Source organism: Phyllobates terribilis, unplaced genomic scaffold (assembly GCF_046119375.1).
Source record: "Phyllobates terribilis strain yellow unplaced genomic scaffold, ASM4611937v1 Scaffold_4__5_contigs__length_816908805, whole genome shotgun sequence".
In the NCBI taxonomy this organism is placed as follows: Eukaryota; Metazoa; Chordata; class Amphibia; order Anura; family Dendrobatidae; genus Phyllobates; species Phyllobates terribilis.
Window position 1 is genome coordinate 800,432,834 of NW_027362764.1, and position 16,921 is coordinate 800,449,754.

A 16,921-nucleotide genomic window follows, 5' to 3' on the forward strand; every position below is an offset into this window, starting at 1 on the left:
AGAAGATTATAATGCAGTCTGCAGATCCTGCAGGGCATGTATCAGGTTAGCTAAAGCTGACAATGAATTAAGGCTTGCAAGAGATGTCAAAAGCAATAAAAAAGGATTTTGGGGGTATGTCAAAAGTAAAAGAAAAGTCAAAGATGCTATAGGATTTTTACAGAATGAAAATGGAGAAATGGTAAGAGAGGATGTTGAGAAGGCCGAACTTTTTAATTCCTATTTTGCATCTGTTTTCTCTCAGAAAGAAAATGTAACATCAACTGATCTTCACTGTCCTTTTAAAGGAATAGAGGAATCCAAGTTATCAGTAAACAGAAAGATTGTGAGGGAATATTTAGCTAACATAAATGAGTTCAAGTCTCCAGGTCCAGATGAATTACACCCCAGAGTACTGAAGGAGATCGTAGAAGAAATTTTAGAACCACTCTCCATAATCTTTGAAAATTCTTGGAGAACAGGAGAAGTCCCAGAAGACTGGAGAAGAGCAAATGTTGTTCCTATCTTCAAAAAGGGGAAGAAGGTGGACCCAGGGAACTATAGGCCGGTGAGTCTGACTTCTATACCAGGAAAGATCTTTGAACAAATTATTAAACAACATGTATGTAAGTACATGGGTAAGAATGAAGTGATTAACCAGAGTCAGCATGGGTTTGTAACTAACAAGTCATGTCAGACTAACTTAATTTCCTTCTATGACAGAATCACTGACTGGGTGGATCAGGGAAATGCTGTAGATATAGTATATCTTGATTTCAGCAAAGCATTTGACAAAGTATCTCACATCATCCTTATTGAAAAAATGACCAAGTATGCAATGGACCAGGCAACTGTTAGGTGGATTCATAACTGGCTTAGTGATCGGACTCAAAGGGTGGTTGTAAATGGCTTCACATCCAGCTGGATGAATGTCTCAAGTGGGGTACCACAGGGCTCCGTCCTGGGACCTGTATTGTTCAACATCTTTATCAATGATTTAGATGAAGGAATTGAGGGTAAACTGATTAAATTTGCTGATGACACAAAGCTAGGAGGGATAGCTAATACTAGAGAAGAGAGAGAGAGGATTCAAAAAGACCTAAATAAACTGGAGCAGTGGGCAGCAACCAACAGAATGGTTTTTAACAGGGAAAAATGCAAAGTACTACATCTGGGCAATAAAAATGAAAAAAGTATATACAGAATGGGAGGAATAGAGCTAAGCAACAGTACATGTGAAAAAGACTTAGGTATACTAATAGATCATAGACTGAACATGAGTCAACAGTGTGATGCAGCAGCAAAAAAGGCAAATACAATTCTGGGATGTATTAACAGAAGCATAGAGTCTAGATCACGTGAAGTCATTATCGGTCTTTACTCCTCTTTGGTCAGACCTCATCTGGAATACTGTGTACAGTTTTGGGCACCACATTTTAAAAAAGACATAGACAAACTGGAGCAAGTTCAGAGAAGAGCGACCAGAATGGTGACTGGTCTGCAAACCATGTCCTATGAGGAACGGTTGCAGGATTTGGGAATGTTTAGCTTGCAAAAAAGAAGACTGAGAGGAGACTTCATAGCTGTCTACAAATATGTCAAGGGCTGTCACATTGTAGAAGGATCATCTTTATTCTCATTTGCACAAGGAAAGACTAGAAGCAATGGGATGAAACTAAATGGGAGGAGACACAGATTAGATATTAGAAAAAACTTTTTGACAGTTAGGGTGATTAATGAGTGGAACAGGCTGCCACGAGAGGTGGTGAGTTCCCCTTCAATGGACGTCTTCAAACAGAGGCTGGACAGACATCTGTCTGAGATGATCTAGTGAATCCTGCTTTGAGCAGGGGGTTGGACCAGATGACCCAGGAGGTCCCTTCCAACTCTACCATTCTATGATTCTATGAATACATCTACAAGTAGGGGCCGTGCACTCAGAATGTATTGACTTCTGTGCTAGAGGGTCCGGCCTCTCCTGCGGTTCTTGGACTACGGTGGCTTACGCTGCACAACTCTGCTGCGCCGCTCATCTTATTCCGGGGGCCAAGCTGCCAAAGAGCAGACTATAGAATCGTGATCTGTCTTGGCCGGACATCCTTGTAGTAAAGCCACCACAGATCTCCTTAAGCCGCAGTTTTGGTGGTCTGGGGGTACATCGAGATATCTGGGAGTACGTAGCTGCCTATAGTTTTTGTGCGCGTTCGGAGACCCCTCACACTCGTCCGTCTGGTTCTCCTTGGACTCCTTTATCAGTACATTTCATCACTGATCTCCCGGTGTCGGCAGGTATTACTGTCATTTTGGGGGTGGTGGTTAATTGCGCTACCTGCTTTACCCAACGCCAAGACATTAGCACAAACTTTCATCAACGAGGTTGTAAAATCACATTCCTACTGATATTGTTTCTGTTCAGGAGGTGCAATTTCCAAATTTTGGAAGGCGTTTTGCGCTCGTTTGAGGATACATCTGTCGCTTTCTTCAGCGATTGCCAAGATCATTGACTCTCGGTTGTTTCGTTGGTCTCTTCAGTACCTGGTACACTGGAAGGGTTACGGTCCCGAGGAGAGGATACGGGTACCAGCATCTGACGTCCATGCGGTCAGGTTGATCGGGTGTTTTCACGCGGCACACCCTGAAAAACCCGGGCCTAAGGTTCCGGAGGTCCCTCAGAGAAGGAGGAATGCTGTCACGGGTTTACTGCGACAGATAGGAGCCAGAAGACCGCAGCGTCTGGTTTCTCCTACTCCTGCACGGATTAGAAGCACTTCACCTTCATATTAAACGATGCAGGTTTCTTCTTGCAGTGCATGGGTTAATGATTTCAGTTGAGAGCTCCTGGAAGATTACCCGCATTAAGGCTCTCAGCTGTTCTGAGTTGACCACTCCTCTCTCCTATTTATACTGGGCTCGGGCTAGCAGGCATTACCAGAGCTAGCTTCATTGCTCCATGGTTCAGGAGTTGGTGGAGAGTTGTTGTTTGAGGAGGAGTTTGGTGGTTTTATCTAAGTCTCTTGCTTGGGTTTGGTTGGGTGCAAATCCTCTTCTACTTTGGTTTTTCCCCAACCTTCACTCCCCGATGTTTTCCTCTGTAGTTTGTGAGAACATATTTGTATGACTGGTATTTTCCTTTATCCCTGTTTGTATTACCTTGTTAGTCTGGTTGGTGTATTACCATGCACTACAACTCTCCTCTTCCCTGGGTGGGAGAGGAAACAGACTGAGGGCGGATTCAGGAGCTCAGCAAGGTATGTGGCCCCGGCATCTTCACCTTCAGAAGTAATCCAAGGAGAAGTGGATTGCCAGGGTAACACTAGTGTTAGAGACAGTGAAGGACCCACAGGCCCCGAGATAACCGACAAGAGAGTCGTGACAGCAACTCTACGGCATAATACAGGATGTAACTCAGGATCAGTAATGTAATGTATGTACACAGTGACTGCACCAGCAGAATAGTGAGTGCAGCTCTGGAGTATAATACAGGATGTAACTCCGGATCAGTAATGTAATGTATGTACACAGTGACTGCACCAGCAGAATAGTGAGTGCAGCTCTGGAGTATAATACAGGAGGTAACTCAGGATCAGTAATGTAATGTATGTACACAGTGACTGCACCAGCAGAATAGTGAGTGCAGCTATGGAGTATAATACAGGAGGTAACTCAGGATCAGTAATGTAATGTATGTACACAGTGACTGCACCAGCAGAATAGTGAGTGCAGCTCTGGAGTATAATACAGGATGTAACTCAGGATCAGTAATGTAATGTATGTACACAGTGACTGCACCAGCAGAATAGTGAGTGCAGCTCTGGAATATAATACAGGATGTAACTCAGCATCAGTAATGTAATGTATGTACACAGTGACTGCACCAGCAGAATAGTGAGTGCAGCTCTGGGGTATAATACAGGAGGTAACTCAGGATCAGTAATGTATGTACACAGTGACTGCACCAGCAGAATAGTGAATGCAGCTCTGGAGTATAATACAGGATGTAACTCAGGATCAGTAATGTATGTACACAGTGACTGCACCAGCAGAATAGTGTGTGCAGCTCTGGAGTATAATACAGGAGGTAACTCAGGATCAGTAATGTATGTACACAGTGACTGTACCAGCAGAATAGTGAGTGCAGCTCTGGAGTATAATACAGGAGGTAACTCAGGATCAGTAATGTAATGTACGTACACAGTGACTGCACCAGCAGAATAGTGAGCGCTGCTCTGGAGTATAATACAGGATGTAACTCAGGATCAGTAATGTAATGTATGTACACAGTGACTGCAGCAGCAGAATAGTGAGTGCAGCTCTGGAGTATAATACAGGAGGTAACTCAGGATCAGTAATGTATGTACACAGTGACTGCACCAGAATAGTGAGTGCAGCTCTGGAGTATAATACAGGAGGTAACTCAGGATCAGTAATGTAATGTACGTACACAGTGACTGCACCAGCAGAATAGTGAGCGCTGCTCTGGAGTATAATACAGGATGTAACTCAGGATCAGTAATGTAATGTATGTACACAGTGACTCCACCAGCAGAATAGTGAGTGCAGCTCTGGAGGATAATACAGGAGGTAACTCAGGATCAGTAATGTAATGTATGTACACAGTGACTGCACCAGCAGAATAGTGAGTGCAGCTCTGGAGTATAATACAGGAGGTAACTCAGGATCAGTAATGTATGTACACAGTGACTGCACCAGCAGAATAGTGAGTGCAGCTCTGGGGTATAATACAGGATGTAACTCAGGATCAGTAATGTAATGTATGTACACAGTGACTGCACCAGCAGAATAGTGAGTGCAGCTCTGGGGTATAATACAGGAAGTAACTCAAGATCAGTAATGTATGTACACAGTGAATGCACCAGCAGAATAGTGAGTGCAGCTCTGGAGTATAATACAGGATGTTACTCAGGATCAGTAATGTAATGTATGTACACAGTGACTGCATCAGCAGAATAGTGAGTGCAGCTCTGGAGTATAATACAGGATGTAACTCAGGATCAGTAATGTAATGTATGTACACAGTGACTGCACCAGCAGAATAGTGAGTGCAGCTCTGGAGTATAATACAGGAGGTAACTCAGGATCAGTAATGTATGTACACAGTGACTGCACCAGCAGAATAGTGAGTGCAGCTCTGGGGTATAATACAGGATGTAACTCAGGATCAGTAATGTAATGTATGTACACAGTGACTGCACCAGCAGAATAGTGAGTGCAGCTCTGGGGTATAATACAGGAAGTAACTCAAGATCAGTAATGTATGTACACAGTGAATGCACCAGCAGAATAGTGAGTGCAGCTCTGGAGTATAATACAGGATGTTACTCAGGATCAGTAATGTAATGTATGTACACAGTGACTGCATCAGCAGAATAGTGAGTGCAGCTCTGGAGTATAATACAGGATGTAACTCAGGATCAGTAATGTAATGTATGTACACAGTGACTGCACCAGCAGAATAGTGAGTGCAGCTGGTTGGAGCTGATGACATTGATGTTTTTACAGATTACGGTAGTTCTGTGTCTCCCATACACGGCCCCAGCTCCATTTCTGCAGGTGCTGAGTAGGACATCATGTCTGTCCTAGTGATGGGATTTGCATCTGTTGGACATTTCTGACATATCCTAAATAATATTGGGGTTTGGGGTCAGCGCCGGGCTCCGCCTTTCTTATTAGAGGTCCTGAGATTATGACCTGTCTTCTGTTGTGGTCTTGGACGTTTCCTCTCATTCATCACTGATCACCTCCCCAGCCCCTTCCCGATACTCGCACGTCCGTTTGTGGCACACTTAGGTTTACAAAGCTGCTTGGGCCGGGACATTGTGCTCTGATGGGTTGTCAGACAGCGCACGTCCCGGTTTGCTCTCGTGCCGTCCTGCCTTCTCTCCGCTATTCATACAATAAGGCGTATCTAATATGGTCGCGCACACGGATCACAGGCCGGAAACAACGTGGAAAATAACCCCGACCAGTCAAAGCTTGCAAAGTCAAAAAGTTAGAAAAGTTTAGTAAATCAGCCCCGATACCTACAAGGGCCAGCAGAGGAAGGAGAGCAGGAGGGCACCATAGAGAGAAGGAGTCTACACCGCACATACAGCGTATACTGTATACATAGCCCTCTTCCTGCAGGTCACCGCCCCCCTATCATCATCACAGCACAGTATATAGGGACGCAGGTCCCTGCACCGCCCATCATCCCCACATACAGTAATGTACAGAAGCCTCAGGCCAGTGCCAGATAACCGCTGCAGTCAGGAGCTCCAGACACAGAAGGGTTAAGAGAGTATTCTCAATGAGCAGAAGCCGAGCAGTAGGTGGTGACCGCCCGTCCCCTCCGTCGCCAGTAGGTGGTGACCGCCCGTCCCCTCCGTCGCCAGTAGGTGGTGACCGCCCGTCCCCTCCGTCGCCAGTAGGTGGTGGCCGCCCGCCGCCAGTAGGTGGTGGCCGCCCGCCCCCAGTAGGTGGTGGCCGCCCGCCCCCAGTAGGTGGTGGCCGCCCGCCCCCAGTAGGTGGTGGCCGCCCGCCCCCAGTAGGTGGTGGCCGCCCGCCCCCAGTAGGTGGTGGCCGCCCGCCCCCAGTAGGTGGTGGCCGCCCGCCCCCAGTAGGTGGTGGCCGCCCGCCCCCAGTAGGAGGTGGCAGCCAGCCGCCAGTAGGTGGTGGCCGCCCGCCCCCTCCGTCGCCAGTAGGTGGTGACCGCCCGTCCCCTCCGTCGCCAGTAGGCGGCGGCCGCCCGTCCCCTCCGTCGCCAGTAGGCGGCGGCCGCCCGTCGCCTCGGTTGTATCTAGTCAGACTGACGACGGAGGTTACGGGCAGTCACCAGATACTGATGATGGAGGAGACGGGCAGTCACCAGATACTGATGATGGAGGTGACGGGCAGTCACCAGATACTGATGATGGAGGGAACGGGCAGTCACCAGATACTGATGATGGAGGGAACGGGCAGTCACCAGATACTGATGATGGAGGGAACGGGCAGTCACCAGATACTGATGATGGAGGTGACGGGCGGTCACCAGATACTGATGATGGAGGTGACGGGCGGTCACCAGATACTGAGGATGGAGGTGACGGGCGGACACCAGATACTGAGGATGGAGGTGACGGCGGGCGGTCACCAGATACTGAGGATGGAGGTGACGGCGGGCGGTCACCAGATACTAATGATGGAGGTGACGGCGGGCGGTCACCAGATACTAATGATGGAGGTGACGGGCGGTCACCAGATACTGATGATGGAGGTGACGGGCGGTCACCAGATACTGAGGATGGAGGTGACGGGCAGTCACCAGATACTGAGGATGGAGGTGACGACGGGCAGTCACCAGATACTGAGGATGGAGGTGACGACGGGCAGTCACCAGATACTGAGGATGGAGGTGACGGCGGGCGGTCACCAGATACTGATGATGGAGGTGACGGGCGGTCACCAGATACTGATGATGGAGGTGACGGGCGGTCACCAGATACTGATGATGGAGGTGACGGGCGGTCACCAGATACTGATGATGGAGGTGACGGGCGGTCACCAGATACTGATGATGGAGGTGACGGGCGGTCACCAGATACTGATGATGGAGGTGACGGGCGGTCACCAGATACTGATGATGGAGGTGACGGGCGGTCACCAGATACTGATGATGGAGGTGACGGGAGGTCACCAGATACTGAGGATGGAGGTGACGGGCGGTCACCAGATACTGATGATGGAGAGGACGGGCAGTCACCAGATACTGATGATGGAGAGGACGGGCAGTCACCAGATACTGATGATGGAGGTGACGGGCGATCACCAGATACTGATGATGGAGGTGACGGGCGGTCACAGATGCTGATTATTTACATTTCTCGTCATTGCTCGGATTTTGCTCATTGATAATCTATTAACCCTTCTGTGTCTGGAGCTCCTGACTCCGCTGCAGCGGCCTGAGACTTCTGCACAGCACTGAATATAGGGGCACAGGTCCCTGCACCGCCCATCATCCCCACATACAGTAATGTACAGAAGCCTCAGGCCGGTGCCAGATAAACGCTGCAGAGTCAGGAGCTCCAGACACAGAAGGGTTAAGAGAGTATTATCAATGAGCAGAAGCCGAGCAGTAGGTGGTGACCGCCCGTCCCCTCCGCCGCCAGTAGGTGGTGGCCGCCCGCCGCCAGTAGGTGGTGGCCGCCCGCCGCCTCCGTCGTCAGTATCTGGTGACCGCCCGTCACCTCCATCATCAGTATCTGGTGGCCGCCCGTCACCTCCATCATCAGTATCTGGTGGCCGCCCGTCATCTCCATCATCAGTATCCGGTGGCCGCCCGTCATCTCCATCATCAGTATCCGGTGGCCGCCCGTCACCTCCATCATCAGTATCTGGTGGCAGCCCGTCACCTCCATCATCAGTATCTGGTGGCAGCCCGCCGCCTCCGTCGTCAGTATCTGGTGGCCGCCCGCCGCCTCCGTCGTCATTATCTGGTGGCCGCCCGCCGCCTCCATCGTCAGTATCTAGTCAGACTGATGATGGAAGCGACAGGCAGTCACCAGATACTGACGACGGAGGGGACGGGCGGTCACCAGATACTGATGATGGAGGTGACGGGCGGCCACCAGATACTGATGATGGAGGGGATGGGCGGTCACCAGATACTGATGATGGAGGGGATGGGCGGTCACCAGATACTGATGATGGAGGGGATGGGCGGTCACCAGATACTGACGACGGAGGTGATGGGCAGTCACCAGAAACTGATGATGGAGGTGATGGGCGATCACCAGATACTGATGATGGAGGTGACGGGCGGTCACAGATGCTGATTATTTACATTTCTCGTCATTGCTCGGATTTTGCTCATTGATAATCTATTAACACTTCTGTGTCTGGAGCTCCTGACTCCGCTGCAGCGGCCTGAGACTTCTGCACAGCACTGAATATAAGGGTGCAGGTCCCCTCCCCCCTTGTCGCCCCGCTCTATGGCGACCTGACCAGATGAATGTGCGACCCCCTTCTTATAGACGGACACTTATGAGGTGCAATGGAAGCTGTGCGTGATTCCCGCTGCCGTGCGCCTCTTCTCTCCTACATCTGCAGTGACGGCACCGTGACGTGGTGACCCCACCGTGACGTGGTGACCCCTTACCTTCCACCTTGGGTACATTTCTAATGCCCTCGTGACAGGTTGTTACACCAAAGCCCCCTCCTCCCTCCTCCTCAGGTCCACACACCAGCCCCCCGCCTCCCACCACACAGGATGGTGCCCCAGAAGAAGTGAATATTTCTATTGACCGATTGTAAAGGTGAGAGTGGATCTCCAAAGCTCATTGTCACTGCTGCCATCTGAAAGACAGTAAAGACAGAGTTCAGTCCGCTGCCGCTCCGCCGCACTCCGGCCTCTGCTCTAGATTCAAGTAGACACAAGTAACAGGGAACCTGTAGAAACAATGGGGGGCTCTGCGTTTTCCTCCGAGAGGGGCTTATTGGCGACTAGTAGGTGACAAAAACACTTCAATTGGGGCTGGAGGGTCCGGGGCTGGTGGGCATACAGCCGTGGGAGGAAAACAATCCACATACAATAGTCTAGAGGTGGCCATGGTATTCACCCATCGGGGGGAGGGGAGAGGACCTCTCGGAGTTATAGCACTTCACTCTCAAAAATAATCCACATCACGATAAACTTATAAAGAAAGGGAGGAAATAAAAGGCAGGAGGGTAAGCAGCGCCGCGGCGGTGTGCGCCCCGAGTCCAGGAGGCCAGAAGATGCTGGGCGAGAGGACGCCACCTACCTGGAGGTTGGTGAGCTGCTGGTGCTGGTGGGCGATGGTTTGCTTCACCAACACGCTCTTGATACTTTGCTCCATCGCGTATTTCTTCGCCTATGAAGAAGCCATAAAGAAACATGAGAAGAGGGCGAAACGGGCAGCTGTAAGCACAAGGGGTCAAGACTTCAGAGGGGGCACCAGGGCTGGCGACACGTCTCCACGTCCGGCAGCTTCGGTCCAGAGTCGCCCTACAGGGCGCCCTCACCTTACCTCTCTAGGACTTGGGCCAGGAGGGTCACCTGTCCCACTCTCGGTGGTCTTCCAGCACTGGGGGGAGCTCTATAAAATAGAAGCGGGAGAAGCCCAAGGAGGTTCTGGCGCTGGTTTTAGTGACAATGAACCAATTATGATTCTGACATGATGGTCGGGGGTACGTACCTACAGAAGCAAGAACAGACGGAGGCCTGGCCGCTTCCCACCACAGACCGAAACCAACAAACGCCACCAGAGAGACAGCAAGCCCCGGCATCAAGTACTACACCTTCCACCCCCGGAGAGTCACCTGGAAGTACCGCCAGCCATATACACAGGGGAAGCGCTCAACGCTCTGCGCTGACCATAGAAACACTGTGTGATGCAACCCTCCAAACCCCCAGAACAGAAATGCACTAAGAAGAGAACATGCCGGCCACTAGGGGGAGCTCCTATATAGAGAGATACAGGATAACATTCTATCTGCAGCCACCACTAGGGGGAGCTCCCTGTATACAGAGATACATGATAAGATCCTGTCTGCAGCCACCACTAGGGGGAGCACCCAGTATACAGAGATACATGATAAGATTCTGTCTGCATCCACCACTAGGGGGAGCTCCCTGTATACAGAGATACATGATAAGGTACTGTCTGCATCCACCACTAGGGGGAACTCCCTGTATACAGAGATACATGATAAGATTCTGTCTGCAGCCACCACTAGGGGGAGCTCCCTGTATACAGAGATACATGATAAGATCCTGTCTGCAGCCACCACTAGGGGGAGCTCCCTGTATACAGAGATACATGATAAGATCCTGTCTGCAGCCACCACTAGAGGGAGCTCCCTGTATACAGAGATACATGATAAGATCCTGTCTGCAGCCACCACTAGGGGGAGCTCCCTGTATACAGATATACATGATAGGATCCTGTCTGCAGTCACCACTAGGGGGAGCTCCCTGTATACAGAGATACATGATAAGGTCCTGTCTGCAGTCACCACTAGGGGGAGCTCCCTGTATACAGAGATACATGATAAGATTCTGTCTGCAGTCACCACTAGGAGGAGCTCCCTGTATACAGAGATACATGATAAGATCCTGTCTGCAGCCACCACTAGGGGGAGCTCCCTGTATACAGACATACATGATAAGAATCTGTCTGCAGCCACCACTAGGGGGAGCTCCCTGTACACAGACATACATGATAAGATCCTGTCTGCAGCCACCACTAGGGGGAGCTCCCTGTACACAGAGATACATGATAAGATCCTGTCTGCAGCCACCACTAGGGGGAGCTCCCTGTATACAGAGATACATGATAAGATCCTGTCTGCAGCCACCACTAGGAGGAGCTCCCTGTATACAGAGATACATGATAAGATTCTGTCTGCAGCCACCACTAGGGGGAGCTCCCTGTATACAGAGATACATGATAAGATTCTGTCTGCAGCCACCACTAGGGGGAGCTCCCTGTATACAGATACTCTGGTCAACAATAGGGCGGGGAGCGCCCCCCCGGTGGCGGGTGGAGGCAGGGAGCGCCCCCCCCGATGGCGGGTGGAGGCAGGGAGCACCCCCCCCCCGGTGGCGGGTGGAGGCAGGGAGCGCCCCCCCCCCGGTGGCGGGTGGAGGCAGGGAGCGCCCCCCCCCCCCCCCCGGTGGCGGGTGGAGGCAGGGAGCGCCCCCCGGTGGTGGAGGCAGGGAGCTGGCATGTGATCCTGTAAATCACCGTCCACTTAGGGGATTTGGAGCTTTATATCAGGCGTAGTATTGAGTCAGCAGTGTAGACCTATAACCATGCGGTGACGGGTGGAGGCAGGGAGCTCCCCCCGGCGGCGGGTGGAGGCAGGGAGCGCCCCCCGTGGTGGAGGCAGGGAGCGCCCCCCGTGGTGGAGGCAGGGAGCGCCCCCCCCGTGGTGGAGGCAGGGAGCGCCCCCCCCGTGGTGGAGGCAGGGAGCGCCCCCCCCGTGGTGGAGGCAGGGAGCGCCCCCCCCCGTGGTGGAGGCAGGGAGCGCCCCCCCCCCGTGGTGGAGGCAGGGAGCGCCCCCCCCCCCCGTGGTGGAGGCAGGGAGCGCCCCCCCCCGTGGTGGAGGCAGGGAGCGCCCCCCCCGTGGTGGAGGCAGGGAGCGCCCCCCCCGTGGTGGAGGCAGGGAGCGCCCCCCCCGGTTGCGGGTGGAGGCAGGGAGCGCCCCCCCCCCCCCCGGTTGCGGGTGGAGACAGGGAGCGCCCCCCCCCCCGGTGGTGGAGGCAGGGAGCGCCCCCCCCCCCGGTGGTGGAGGCAGGGAGCGCCCCCCCCCCGGTGGTGGAGGCAGGGAGCGCCCCCCCCCCCCCCCGGTGGTGGAGGCAGGGAGCGCCCCCCCCCCCCGGTGGTGGAGGCAGGGAGCGCCCCCCCCCCCCGGTGGTGGAGGCAGGGAGCGCCCCCCCCCCCCGGTGGTGGGTGGAGGCAGGGAGCGCCCCCCCCGGTGGCGGGTGGAGGCAGGGAGCGCCCCCCCCGGTGGCGGGTGGAGGCAGGGAGCGCCCCCCCCGGTGGCGGGTGGAGGCAGGGAGCGCCCCCCCCGGTGGCGGGTGGAGGCAGGGAGCGCCCCCCGGTGGTGGAGGCAGAGAGCTGGCATGTGATCCTGTAAATCACAGTCCACTTAGGGGATTTGGAGCTTTATATCAGGCGTAGTATTGAGTCAGCAGTGTAGACCTATAACCATGCGGTGACGGGAGGAGGCAGGGAGCGCCCCCCGGTGGTGGAGGCAGAGAGCTCCCCCCGGTGGTGGAGGCAGAGAGCTGGCATGTGATCCTGTAAATCACAGTCCACTTAGGGGATTTGGAGCTTTATATCAGGCGTAGTATTGAGTCAGCAGTGTAGACCTATATCCATGCGGTGACGGGAGGAGGTCGGCAATCATACGGCTGATCAGTCATTTATCAGATGGATTGATTATTAATACAAACTATTAACAGTCCGGACTGGGAATCAGTGACCTGAATAATAGTGGCGGCCGGTTATACCATGGTCATAGCGAGGGTAAAGCTGGCAGTCACCGCCTTGGCCCTGAAGCCGGTTTCATCACATGTGCACTTTACCGTAACTTTCCTTTTCACATAACAGATTTCTGACCAATTTCTACCCAATCAGACCAATATCCACCCAATCTGTCTCCTCTAGCAGAGTCCTGATCTTACGGTGTCTGACCGCCCCCAATACCGGCAGGACTGAAGCCCCCGCAGCATCTGAAAGATACAACGCCATTATACAGGAGAGGAAGAGGAGGAGACGACGACGACCGTGACCGCTCCTCTCCGGACATCACAAAACTGCCATAAACATCACATACAATCATGAGGAAAACTTAGTACACCCTCTGTGAATTCCATGGTAATACGCACCAGGACATAACACAGCTAGCCGCTCATCAGCGAGTGCGAGCCCCTCCAGAAAAGCAGAGGTCTGTGCCGTCTGCTGCATTCAGACGTCTATAAACACAATGCCGGAGAGCAGACCCGGGCAAGCTGCGGCCCGCAGACTGGGGCAGCCGGGGGGCCGATGACAGCCCACGTGGCCCACGAGACGCACCATGAGGCCGCCACATCCTCAGGAGGTGAATACACTGGTGGATGAGGGGCCGCCGGCGCCGTCCTCCACCAATCAGAACGTGAGACAGCAAACGCCGAGAATCAGCGCAGAAGAGCGCCGGGCAAGCGGGAGCGAGGACAGGATACGGCGCGGTGGTTTATTTCATGTGCATGTCATCGTTGTATGTATACAGTGACATGTAAAAGTTTCTGCGCCCCTGGTCAAAATTACTGTTATTGAACAGTGAAGCAAGTTGAAGATGAAATGATCTAAAAGGCCGAAAGTTACAGATGACACATTTCCTTATATATATTTTCATCTTTTACATTTTAAAAATTACAAAAAGGAAAATGGGCCGATGCAAAAGTTTAGGCACCCTTTCAAACCTTAATTAGCCTGTTGGGGTTATGGCTTGCTCACCATCATCGTTAGGAAGGGCCGGGGATGCAGATGTCCAGCTTTATAAACCCCCCTCTAACCTTGTGCCACCAGACAGCAGCCATGGGGTCTTCTAAGCATCTGCCGAGCTCGGAGAACGGTGGGGGCCACAAAGCAGGAGACGATACAAGAAGATGGCAGAGCGTTTCCAAGTTGCCCTTTCCTCAGTTAGAAATGCGATTAAGAAATGGCAGTTACCAGGACCAGTGGAGGTCAAGATAAGGTCTGGAAGACCAAGCAAAATATCAGTGAGTTATGCTAATAGGATTGCCAGAGAGACAGATCAGAACCCCCGCTTGACTGCAAAAGACCTTCAGAAAGATTTATCAGACTCTGGAGTTGTGTTCCATTGTTCTACTGCTCAGAGACACCTGCACAAATATGGCCTTCATGGAAGAAGAAGAAGAAAACCTCTCCTGAGTCCTCACCATAAAATTCAGCCTCAGAAGTGCAAAAGAAAATCTAAACAAGCCGGATGCATTTTATATCAAGTCCTGTGGACCAATGAGGTAACATAGACCTCTGTGGCCACAATGATCACAGGTATGTGTGGAGAAAAAAGGGCACAGGATTACAGGAAAAGAACATCCTGCCAACCATTAAGCATGGGGGAGGATCAATCATGCTCTGGGGTTGTGTTGCAGCCAATGGCTCAGGGAACATTTCACGGGTAGAGGGAAGAATGGATTCAATGAAATTTCAACAAATTCTTGATGCAAACATAACACCATCTGTAAAAAAGCTGAAGCTGAAGAGGATGATTCTACACATGGAGAATGATCCTAAACACACGTCACAATCCACAATAGACGACCTCAGAAGGAGCAAGCTGAAGGTTTTACAATGACCCTCACAGTCCCCTGATCTGAACATCATTGAAAATCTGTGACCTCAAAATAGCAGAGGAGGCAAGACGCCCCAGGAATCTCACAGATCTGGAGGAATTCTCCAAGCAAGAACGGAGGAAAATCCCTCAAACAAGAACGGAAAGACTCTTGTCTGGCTGCAAAAAGTGTTTACAAGCTGTGATACTGCAAAAGGGGGCGCTACTAGGTACTGACCATGCAGGGGGCGCTACTAGGTACTGACCATGCCGGGGGCACAAACTTTTGTATCGGCCCATTTTCCTTTTTGTAATTTTTAAAATGTAAAAGATGAAAATATATATAAGGAAATGTGTGATCTGTAACTTTCGGCCCTTTAGATCATTTCATCTTCAACTTGCTTAATGGAATGTGTCCCCCCTGGGAGATATCAGACTATGGGCGTACAGGGTATAGATAAGTGGCCCAGAGTAGAGGTTTAATTGCAGAGAAATCTGTTTTTATAAACTCCGTTTTGCACAGGTGTGGCGTCCCCCAGACGCCAAGAAATCCCCGCCTATGAGCTTCGTTACCATGCACTGTGCTCCCTGACCTCCGGGCATGCGCAGAGCGCCGCTCACATAGAGCTCACATAGCGCGCGCTTTATTTCATCCCGGCCCCGTCTCTGTGCTCTGCGCCGCAGGAATCTATTGCGCAGGCGCCGGGGAGTCACTGTCACTTCCCGACTCCTGAACAATAGAAACCTGCGGTGCAGAGCACAGAGACGGGGCCGGGAGGGAGCAAAGCGCGCGCTATGTGAGCTCTATGTGAGCGGCGCTCTGCGCATGCCCGGAAGTCAGGGAGCACAGTGCAGTCACAGGACCCTGTGCAGGGGAGGGGGAATATGGTGACTGAGCAGAGAGGCGGGGATTTCGGGGAAAAATAAACAGATATGCGGGGATTTCATGGTGTCCCCCGGATGCCAAGCCTGTGCAAAAGGGAGTTTACAAAAAGAGATTTCTCTGCAATCAGACCTGTAATATGGGCCGTACAGGTGAGTGTAGAGTCACATTTCTGTCACCTGTACGCCCATAGTAGAGGTCAGATAGGTCCCAGGGGGGACAGATTCCCTTTAACTATTCACAACAACAGGAATTTTGACCAGAGGTGCCCAAACTTTTACATGCCACGGCACACATGGAGGCTCTGCGGGGCTCGCACGGCACACATGGAGGCTCTGCGGGGCTCGCACGGCACACATGGAGGCTCTGCGGGGCTCGCACGGCACACATGGAGGCTCTGCGGGGCTCGCACGGCACACATGGAGGCTCTGCGGGGCTCGCACGGCACACATGGAGGCTCTGTGGGGCTCGCACGGCACACATGGAGGCTCTGCGGGGCTCGCACGGCTCGCACGGCACACATGGAGGCTCTGCGGGGCTCGCACGGCACACATGGAGGCTCTGCGGGGCTCGCACGGCACACATGGAGGCTCTGCGGGGCTGCTAGACCTGTTTCTAATACGTTACTGATTCATGGGGTGTACTTAATTTATCACATGCTGCTTTAACATTTTGGCCTAGGTTTTTGGTCCATAAAAAAGGGCACGGTGTAACATGGATTTAACAGATTTTAAGACCGCAAAACCATAAAAATCAAAGAGGGTGTACTTAGTTTTTTTTCATGACTGTTTGTCAGTCACCATTTCTCCTGAGCCCACCCTCCACATGGGTGAGACCCAGTGGCAGCGGCCTCTCTTGCGGGGGCATTGGAAGGGACCGTTACCACCATCGCATACAAGCGGTGACACATGAAGCTTGAACAGTAATGATAGATGGGGGGGATGCAGGAGGTCCGTGGGGCACAGATGGGGCGGGGGGCACTTTTGTTTCTTTATTGGTGAAACATGAAATAGGTTTACTCTGTAATGATGACTGTGACGATTCAGCTTAAACTCTTTATCAGCCAGACGTTTAGATTTGTTAATCCAAGAGAAATACACTATTATCATTGTGTTGACTTCTATTGCTCTGTGGAACAATGAATGTTTGCTAATTATGTTGATTAACCTTTATGGACCATGTGGCTTATTGACTCACAAGACAGGAGGACAAACTAAG

General features: G+C 52.0%; 1 protein-coding gene across 2 annotated transcripts in view; it reads right to left on the minus strand.

The window, feature by feature from the left end:
• PUF60 (poly(U) binding splicing factor 60) overlaps positions 1-16,921 on the minus strand; it is a 69,882-nt gene that overhangs the window by 46,405 nt on the left and 6,556 nt on the right. The window contains exons 3-4 of one of the 2 annotated variants that reach the window (XM_073680035.1): positions 9,759-9,848; positions 9,262-9,312 (exon numbers count right to left, since the gene is read on the minus strand). In XM_073680035.1, coding sequence (XP_073536136.1) covers positions 9,262-9,312; positions 9,759-9,848 — 141 coding nt within the window. The remainder of the gene's footprint in view (positions 1-9,261; positions 9,313-9,758; positions 9,849-16,921) is intronic. The other variant, XM_073680037.1, reaches the window with a different exon arrangement.